The sequence below is a fragment of the Ictidomys tridecemlineatus genome, chromosome 4 (assembly GCF_052094955.1).
Source record: "Ictidomys tridecemlineatus isolate mIctTri1 chromosome 4, mIctTri1.hap1, whole genome shotgun sequence".
Lineage (NCBI taxonomy): Eukaryota > Metazoa > Chordata > Mammalia > Rodentia > Sciuridae > Ictidomys > Ictidomys tridecemlineatus.
Window position 1 is genome coordinate 44,164,538 of NC_135480.1, and position 10,249 is coordinate 44,174,786.

The window sequence follows — 10,249 nt, forward strand, 5'->3', positions numbered from 1 at the left end:
TTGGAAAGTGTTTCTCTATGTTAATTTGTTAAATGGGTGTTTGAAAGTACTTGTATTTCTATTCCACTGAACAAATACCTAAGACCAAATAAAGAACTTGTTCAAAAGTTCTGTTACTAGAAAATGCAAGTGCATTTTTGAGAAAAGAATATTTGAGAAAGGAATTAAGCAGAAGGAATCGCTCTAAAACTAAAACTAAAAAAAAAAATCACTTAACACAGACAGAATGACCCTCCCTTCATAGGCTCCACCATAACCTGGAAACATGAAAACTTGCCCTTCACCCACAAGGCCACTGGACATGAGATTGAAACCCAGGCCTCTGGAACAAGTCAGAGAATTATTACTGGGAGCAAAATGTCAGGCCCCTGACTGTCCCATAAAGACAACATTAAACTCATAAGAAACTGTTCAGAATTTTAGTTTGACTGCTCCAACAGAGCCAATTATAATAATGACTTAAACAGAGAGTGAAAGGGCAGCCTTGAGCTGGAGACTCCAAGGCATCAGACATCAGAATTCCTTCTAAATTGCTGCTTCATTATCCCTAGAAAGTATCCTTAGCCTAGTTGTCCTGTACGGTTCCAAGCCACATCAGGATTTACCCTAAAGAAAGACGAAGGAGACTGGGTGCAGTGGCATAATCCTGTAATCCCAGCAACTTTGGAGGCAGAGGCAGGAGGATTGCAAATTCAAAGCCAGCCTTGGCAATAATGAGGTGCTGAGCAACTCAGTGAGACCCTGTCTCAAAATAAAATACAAAAACAGGACTGGGGATGTGGCTCAGTGGTTAAGTGCCCTTGAGTTCAATCCCCAGTACCAAAAGAAAGAAAGAAAGAGAAAGAGAGAGAGAACGAGGAAGGAAAGAAGGAAGACTAACTCCTTCTATTAATCCTGTGACCCAGGATTTGGTTACATCAGTTATATCACTTCTGCTCATCTCCCATTGGTTAGCACCTAGTCACAAGGCATTATCAACATTAAGAAAGACTGGGAAATGGGGTCCTTTTTCTGATTTAAACCTCTTAGAAATATTATGTGACAGAAGGAGAGAATAGATATTGAAGAAAATTAGCAGTTTCTACAGCCATTGACTATCTCTCAGATTCTCTGCTCATATGAAAATATTTGAAAGCTTCTCAGAAATAATAAATGATATGAGAGAAGACAGTGGAAAAGACTTGGAAAAGGTTCCAGGAGTCCAGGAGCTGGTGTTGGAATGGTTCTTCTTACTGTAATCTCAGAAAATGCCTTTGTCTATTAAAGTCTCAGTTTCTTCCTGCGTTAAGTGAGGAAAGTATAATAGATGGTCTTCAAGGCACAAGGAGTTCATTGACTGGTGAACAAGTCCATCGTGACTCATTCTTTACTGAGCCTCTTATTTTATGAAGAAGACAAATATATCACACCCTAAAGACAAATGTACCGGCTGCTAAGATCCCTGAGTGGAAATAACACAGGTTCTGGTTTTCCTCCCACAACTTTTTCTGGCCAATCAGGGATATGGAAGCTGTGTCTCCACAAAAGCACATGATGGATGTGATCCATTCAGTCCTGGATCCTTGGAAGATGGTGCATCCTCTTTCCACTTGGAAGCTTCTTGCCCCTATAAATCCTCTGGACTCTGAAGTCATGAGTACCTCTGTGAGGCAGGAAAGGGCTTCTGGATTCTCATATCTGTTTCTAACTGACTTCCACACACCTGTCTTTTTTCCCTGTTTAATTTGTTTCTCTTAGTCTGTTTCTGGGGTTTATATATGCTACACTGTTTTTTAATCCACAATTCTAGCTGTCATCTTGGATCACTTGGAAATTACTCTTCTGCTTTGCCTGCACCCATGTGTAATCAATACACAACGGTGGTGGATCCCAAGGACTGATTAAAAGGGTGGAACTTTAGGGTCCAAAAATCACAGTGTGAGAGGCCAGGGATTGTTTGTCCTGCAAATCTATCTTCTCCTTGGTGTTGATGAGAAATTCAGCTCAAACACGAACCCTACCCATACTTTCAGTTATTTGAACATATGTAGGTAATTCTTATAAACATTCTCAGAGCTGTCGACAAAAAGAATGATGATGAATGAAATTTCCTTCATCTTAATATAGATTTGTGTCCCTATATCTTTTAATGTATTTTCATTTAACCAAAGTCTTCAATACTATTAGACTCTGCATTTATTCATTGAATAAATATGATACATAGCATGTTCCACATCAAGTAAGATGCTAGGAATACAAACAGTGGGTCCGTGCGACCATCTCTACTGATACTTTGAGCCATTTCTAGCTCATCAGGCTCAGCCATCCTCACACCTGTCCTAGCAAGAGCTCACATTCCCCATGGCCCTAAAACTTAAGATTTTCTTTCCTCTCCTTAGATGGAACACTCTTAGTCATTGGGTGTCATGATCACCTGTTTCTCTCTGAATTCCTGCACTAAGAAGAAAAAAAAAAAAAAAAAAACCTCTGGCCCAGAACAGTGGGATTCAGGACCTTAGATAAAGCATTTTGATTGGGGGAATTAGAATCATAAAATTTTTCCAGTGTCAATAGAGGTTGCAGTGCAGAGAGTCCAGACTTTAGAGTAAGCCAGAAATCAGTTTGTATCCAGGTTCCAGGACTCCCTGGACTTTGATAAGTCACTCAACCTCGGAAAGTCTCTTTCCTCGTCTGTTAACAGTCTGACGGTGCTTTCCACGTGGCAGGGTGGTCCTAGAACAGTAATCATGCAGCAGGTGCTCACGTCTGGTTTGTGTTCCCAGGAGCACCAGTGGAGTGTTTCCGAGCGCAAACCCAAACATCTCAGCCTGGGGGACGGAACTCACACCAAGGAATGACAAGGAAGGGACCGTTCCTGGAACTTTCAACAAAATGATCCTGATCCCAAACGTGGCCATCGTCATTTCCGCCCTCGTTGGACTGGCAGGAAATGCAATTGTGCTCTGGCTCCTGGGCTTCCGCATGCGCAGGAACGCCTTCTCGGTCTACATCCTCAACCTGGCGGGAGCCGACTTCCTCTTCCTCTGCTGCCACATTATAGACTCCGTGCTGGTGCTCGTCAAGTTTTTCTATCCCAACACGATCTTCCTCCCCTGCTTTACCACTGTGATGATGTTCCCCTACATCGCAGGCCTGAGCATGCTCACCGCCATCAGCATCGAGCGCTGCCTGTCGGTCCTGTGCCCCATCTGGTACCGCTGCCGCCGCCCAAAGCACACGTCTTCTGTCATGTGTGCTGTGCTCTGGGTCCTGTCCCTGCTGTTGAGCATCCTCAACAGGTATTACTGTGGCTTCCTGGATAAAAAATATGAGAATAACTCATGTCTGGCATCGAATTTTCTCAACACAGCATGCCTGATTTTTTTATTTCTGACTCTCTTTGGGGCCAGCGTGGCCCTGCTGTCCAGACTCTTATGTGGCTCCCAGAAGATGCAGCTGACCAGGCTCTACATGACCATCCTGCTCACGGTGTTGGTCTTCCTCCTCTGTGGCATGCCCTTTGGCATCCACTGGTTCCTGTTAATCTGGATTAAGATTGATTTCAATACACTGTCTTTTGGTGTGTATCTGCTGTCAGTTGTCCTGTCCTCTGTTAACAGCTGCGCCAACCCCATCATTTACTTCTTCGTTGGTGCCTTTAGGCAGCAGCTTAAGAAGCAGACCCTCAAGCTGCTTCTACAGAGGGCTCTTCAGGACACCCCTGAGGAGGATGATTGTGGAAGCAGCTGTCCTCAGGGAACCCTGGAAATGTCAGGCAGCAAAGTGGAGCCGTGATGAAAAGCCTCTGGCCTGGCTGTCAGATGTGACTTTGGGACTCAACACTGCCTGGCTTCAAATGACACTTGTCTGCTTTTCTGTGGGTTTTATGCCCCTGAAATGCCTCAATGATTCCCCAGTGTCTTTAAGAAGATTATTTGAATGTGACTTTTCTAATTTTCCTAAGTTAAAAGCATTAATCTGAAAATACACTATCTCCATCATTCTTGATATTACCAATAAACTTATCATGTTAACTTCCTTCAGATCTTCTTACTGGATGCTTTTTGTTGTCATGGAAAAAATCTTTCTAAAACCATAACGGTCTTGTTTGTGATTGTTTTCTACCTGACATTACAGAAAAAGAAGATAGCAAATAGTTTCCCATGAAACATCCCATAGAATAATACCATCAGTAATCCTTTTACACTCATGAATCACAAGATTTACTATGCTGAATCTTTTAACAACCCTCAGTATGTACTCTGACATCAACCAAAACACAAATCCTTAAAATATTTTTCAAGGAGAGTGCCTGCACATACTTATGCCATAGATCACACCATGATCTACTCTCACTCTTTTGTGATCCCAAAGAGAAATCCCTCGCCTCCAGCCAGCTCAGTTTAGTAACCAGTAATTTAGGATACCTATGGATGCAGAACCTGAGTGCTAGATGAGGAAGAGTACTTCACCTGGATTCAGGTAACCTGTATTCTCAAATACTTGAAATTTAAACTGATAACTCCTCAGTTTTGCTAACCACACTAGCTTTTTGCGGTAGGCGTAAAAAGATAACAGAATGTGGACAGAACAAAATGGGAGGACAGACAATTCATAGTGACATTGTTCATGAAAGCTTAAGGTTCTTCAGGGAACAGTTATCAGAATATGGACAAAAGGTGAAAAACCAGCCTCTATCTCAGAGCAAAGCCTGTCCAAGAAAGGGACATGACCTTTGTCCTTGGAAAAACCCACAGAGCACTCCTAGGCACATTCCCACCTGCTAAATTGTTTATGTACAAATAATAGGAGAGATCTGCTGCCCCAGGTGTCCCTGACTCAGTCAGGCTAGGTGGGGATCCATAGCAACCCCCTAGCAGCCACCAATCAGCATGAGACTGTTAAGGTCTGTAGACAAGTCAAAATAACACGTGGTATAAACAAGTCTGGATGGTGCCTGGCAAAATGCCAGAGGGAGTGGTTTGAGAAGTAACAAAAGGGAGCTATTTTTTTTGTTTGTTTGTTTGTTTGTTTGTTTTTTAAAGACAGAGTGAGAGAGGAGAGAGAGAGAGAGAGAGAGAGAGAGAGAGAGAGAGAGAGAGAATTTTTAATATTTATTTTCTAGTTCTTGGCGGACACAACATCTTCGTTGGTATGTGGTGCTGAGGATTGAACCCGGGCCGCACGCATGCCAGGCAAGCGCGCTACCGCTTGAGCCACATCCCCAGCCCAAAAGGGAGCTATTAAGTGTGGAGATTCCTTATTGGTTGACTGGTGTATCTAGTTTATGCTAATTAAGATAAGCTGTGCAAAATGTATAAATAGCTCTGTTGTCCTACAATAAACGGCTCCTATTCCTGCTGTATCAATCTACACAAATTATTCATCACGCCCCCCCCCCCGTTATTCTGCTGCAGCCAGACACCGGCAGATGGTGGCCCGTTACAGGGAGCCCCGGGACACTCGGGGGTAAGTGACGAAAAAAAGCTGCCCGTCCATAGATAGGACAGGAGCAATCTGCTCGTCCCTAGGCAGATAGGGCAAGAGGAAAAATGACCATTTTGAGAAAATGGAGAAGATTGATACAGTATGTTTGTGTCTTGTTTTGTCTCAGTGTATTGTATTGTCTTTATGATGAAAATATGGAAGGGGTGAGAAGTAAATTGATAAGGGAAAGAGGCACCCCAGTGGAACCAAGAATAATTAGGGCATGTGTTGATAAAAGCCCAGGAACTCTAGTCAGAAAGAAAAAGAAAAAAGTTCAGAAGAAGAAGGATTATCAGAAAAAAAGTTGCAGCAAAAGGCTATTACTGAATACTTTTCATTACCGGAAGGTGCATAAATCGGAGCAGCAGCTGCCAGGAGCGAGAGCAGGTCATGGCACAGCAAGGGCTTTCCAAGCAGCGGCAGCCGGCTCTTCCGGGGGAGCAGAATGCCATTGCAAGAGCCCAAATCTAGACCTGACCTGGAGGCATAGTCTCCCAGGCTCTTGCTCCCTGTGCACGGAAGCAGTTTGAGTCCAGGACACTCTCGGGGCCATCTGGGGCTGCCCAGGATGCTACAGGTGGCAGAAGACGCTACCAGCGTCCCTGATGTTTGGTCATTTTCAATGCCAATAACTAAGCTACAATGGTTCTCCCACACCTGGAAGCTAATGAGTAATGAGCACTATTAAGGCTTATTTCAAATGTAAAAAACCTTGAGATAATGTACTAAATTGTTCAGAAGGTTGTTTTCTTAGTGGAATGCTACAGGATTTTCTTTAGCCAGCGTTGCAGAGTTCCTGCCTTCATCCCAGTGCCAACGAAAACGAAAGTGGAAGAATTTCCGGTGTTGCTAAAAACCGGACGAGACTTCGGATCAAGCTAGCTGCCTGCAGAATTTACCTGGACTGTGATTTAAGCTAGCTGCCTGCAGAACTTACCTGGACTGTGATTTACCTGGACTGTGAGTTAATCTATTGAGACACTGCTTTACTTGGACTGAGACAACAAACTGTAATGTACAACAAATTGTAACTTGATATCTTTGCTAACAGTGTCATTGCTGGTATAATTTTTCCAAGGGCTTCTTGCATGGAGCCATTAATTGGCTTGGTATTGTAACATTTTGTATCCTCCCTTTCTGTTTGTAGCAGGTTATTTATGGTGTTTATGTAAAAACCACTATGGTCCTTATTTAAATTAAACAAAAGGGGGATATGTTAAGGTCTGTAGACAAGTCAAAATAACACCTGGTATTTTGCCAGGGGAATGTTAGAGTTCGTAAACAAGTCTGGATGGTGCCTGGCAAAATGCCAGAGGGAGTGGTTTGAGAAGTAACAAAAGGGAGCCATTAAGTGTGGAGATTCCTTATTGGTTGACTGATGTATCTAGTTTATGCTAATTAAGATAAGCTGTACAAAATGTATAAATAGCTCTGTTGTCCTACAATAAACGGCTCCTATTCCTGCTGTATCAATCTACACAAGTTATTCGTCACCCCCCCTTATTCTGCTGCAGCCAGACTCCAGCATGAGACAGGGAAATACCTAGATGCCAGATGACCCTCCCAGTAGTTTATAGTGGTTGATAACATATTGGGAAACCATGTAGTTCAGCACGCACCCCTCTTCGCTCAAACCAATCAGTTCAAACCAATACCCCTTTTGTTCTGACCAATCACCCCTACCCAACTTGTTCCCGCCAGTGAATGTGCTAATCATGTTTTAGAGTTGTTATTTGATTTTCCTGCAGTGTGTGATGATTTGCTATGATGTATGTGAAGTCCCTGCCCTCTCCAAAAAAATGTATAAAAATGCTGCAAACCCTAGGCTCGGGGCCTCTCAGCGTCACCAGTTGCTGTGTGTGCGTGCCTGCGGAGGACCGAGCTAGCTCGCAATAAACACCTCTTTGCTGCTTACATCGATCTTGGGTCTCTGGTGGTCTTTGGGGGTCCTGAATTCGAGCATAACAAAGGAAGCAAGCAAGCAAGCAAGCTTCATCCCTGTGCCTTCACATGTATTTTGTCATAATTGCAGGATTCCTATTAAGAAAGGCCATAATGCTGCAGGGAGTGCTTGCAAGGAACAAGCAATAATATAATAATAAAGGCCTTGAAGAAACAGGGATTGGCGTAAGTTTCACAAAGTTAGTTACAGTCAACTCCAAAATACTGTTGAGTTAAAGCCAACCAACCAGGTAAGCCCAGGTCAAGTCACAAGCCAACCACCTTCTCTCTACTTCCCAGGAATATATCCAACCAGATCAGAAGATGGAAATAAAATCAACAGAGAAATAGAACAAGAACTTAGAGAGGTGAAGGGAAAGAAAGAAGCAGTGGAATACCCTCAACCTCTCTGATGCTTTTTGGGCTGCAAAAAAAAACCCACCTTCAAAGTAAATTCATCTTATACCTTGCATAAACATTCAACTCTTTCCTATAACCTTCATGTAGATGATGATTTAACAGTCATCAGAATCTCATATTTGAGTTATTCAGGTCATTTGCATCCCTTTTGGTATTCAGTATCTATACCATCTATTTTTTTCCAATGCTGGGGATCAGAATCCAGGGCCTTCCATTTGCCAGACAAGTGCTCTATCACTGAATTATACCCCAAGCCTTATACTATCTTGAAATTCAGATTAAACTCTTGTTTTAATGTCCTGTTACACATGTGAAAGAATAATGCTTATAACTGACAAGTTCTGAAGAGTACAATGGGGGAAGAGATGCAGGTTGCAGGCTGTATACTATCAGTAAATTTTTATTTATTCCTTTTCAAAAAACTATTGAAAGAAAATATTTTAAAATTCTAACATTTGTTTAATAATAGTTGAGGACATGTGAATGCTTTTTTTTTTCTGGATTAGGTGACTGGTCTATAAACTTCTCCCCAGCATTCCCTATGTCCTCATTCATGATGACTTCAATATCCATGTAAGTGGTCCATCCAACAAACTGATTTTTCAGTTCTTTTTTAATATTTCCTTCTGAATTAATTATTGACTAACATAAATTGCAAAAGTACTATAAAGACTTTCCATATATTTGATACCCAGACTATACCAAGGGTAATATATTACATTATCAAAACCAGAAATTTTACATTAGTACAACCAAATCACCTACACTACAGGTCTTATTTAGATTTCATCACTTATTGAATGCATTAATTTGTAGGGTGGGGAGTATGAATTTGTATGTACTTCTATGACATTTTATCACACATAGAGATTTACATAGCCACCACCACATTCAAAATATGAAGCTATTTCTTCACCACCAAAGAATTCTGCTGGGCTACTACTTAATATTCACACTCACCCTATTCTGCTTCCCAAACCCCTAGCAACTCCTAGTCTGTTCTCCATCTCTGTACTTGTCACTTTATAAATGTTATATGAATGAAATTATACATAAACTTTTGAGTTTTTGTTATTCCATTCAGCAAAAGATCTTAATAACCATTCAATTTGTAGTGTATATAAACTGATTGTTGGTGATTTTTTTAATTATATAGTAGGACTCCATTATAAAAACATATTGAGCTTTGTTTCACAAATCAGAAGTGAAGTGATATTTGGTTGTTTTCAATTTAACTTTCATAAATAAAGATGATGTGAACATTTATATACTGAGTTTTACATGAACATTGTCTTCCATTCTCTGGGATAATGTGCTGGGGAGGCATGTTAGGTAGAATAAGAAGTGTGTATTTAATTTTGTCAAAACTGAAATAGAATTTTCCAGAGTAGCTGGATCATATTATTTTCTCACTGGCAACGTATAAAAGATCTGGTTTATCCAAATCCTTCAATATTTGAAACAATTTTTTTTATTTTAGCCACTTGAAGAGGGGTATGGGTAAAACCACTATGGAAATCAGTAATAGAGATTCCTCAAAGGAATAGGAATACAACCACCATTATGACCCAGTATACCACAACTCAGTATTTATCCTAAAGAATTTATGTCTATATAGCAATATAGGCACACCATGTTTAAAGCAGCACAATTCACAATAACCAAATTATGGAACCATCCTAGGTGTCCATCAGTGGATGAAGGATAAAGTAAATACAGCATTTATGCACAATGAAGTTTTATTCATCCATAAAGAAAAATGAAATTATGTCATTTGCATAAAAATAGAAGAAACTTGAGAATAGAACATTATGATAAGCAAAATAAGCCAAACATATGGGCATGGGCCATATGTTTTTCTCTCATATGTAGAATCTAGAGAGGAAAAATAATAAAAGGTGTGGAAGAGGGATCTCATAAAATTGAAGAAACATAGTAGAGTAGGGGAAAGGGACCAGGTGAGAGGAAAGGAGAGAAAAGAGAAATACTGGAGAATGATATTGGTCAAATTATATTGTCATGTTTGTTCATGTAAAATTATGTAACAACAAATTCCACCATTATGTACATCTCGAAAAGAAAGCTAGAATCTCACGCCCTCAAAAAAAGAGAGGGGATTCTTGTGTACAAAATTTATCATGGCGAATTTGGAACCTCTATTATTTTGAAAAATGGCAGAACCATTAGGACACAGAAGCCATCAGATTCCAAACCGTATTTAGGATGGTCACTACCTTTGTCACTGAACTTGGGTAGGTCAAATGAGGCTCAGAGGTCAAGTGCCCATGAGTTAAATCCCCAGCACCCTCCAACAAAAAATATTTGTTGAACTGACAAACTGAAAAGATTTCTAAATATTTTAAATAGCTTGCTCATTGGTCAACTTTTGTTATTAGAATTAAATACCTGACAGGCTACTCAT

At 40.8% G+C, this 10,249-nt stretch overlaps 1 protein-coding gene across 1 annotated transcript; it reads left to right on the forward strand.

Moving 5' to 3' along the window:
- Positions 1–2,776: 2,776 nt before the first annotated feature.
- LOC101969770 (mas-related G-protein coupled receptor member A-like) lies at positions 2,777–3,971 on the forward strand. Its single transcript, XM_040283740.2, has one exon. The coding sequence runs from the start codon at positions 2,872–2,874 to the stop codon at positions 3,772–3,774; it is 903 nt and encodes a 300-aa protein (XP_040139674.2). The 5' UTR covers positions 2,777–2,871; the 3' UTR covers positions 3,775–3,971.
- The last annotated feature ends 6,278 nt before the right edge of the window (positions 3,972–10,249 follow it).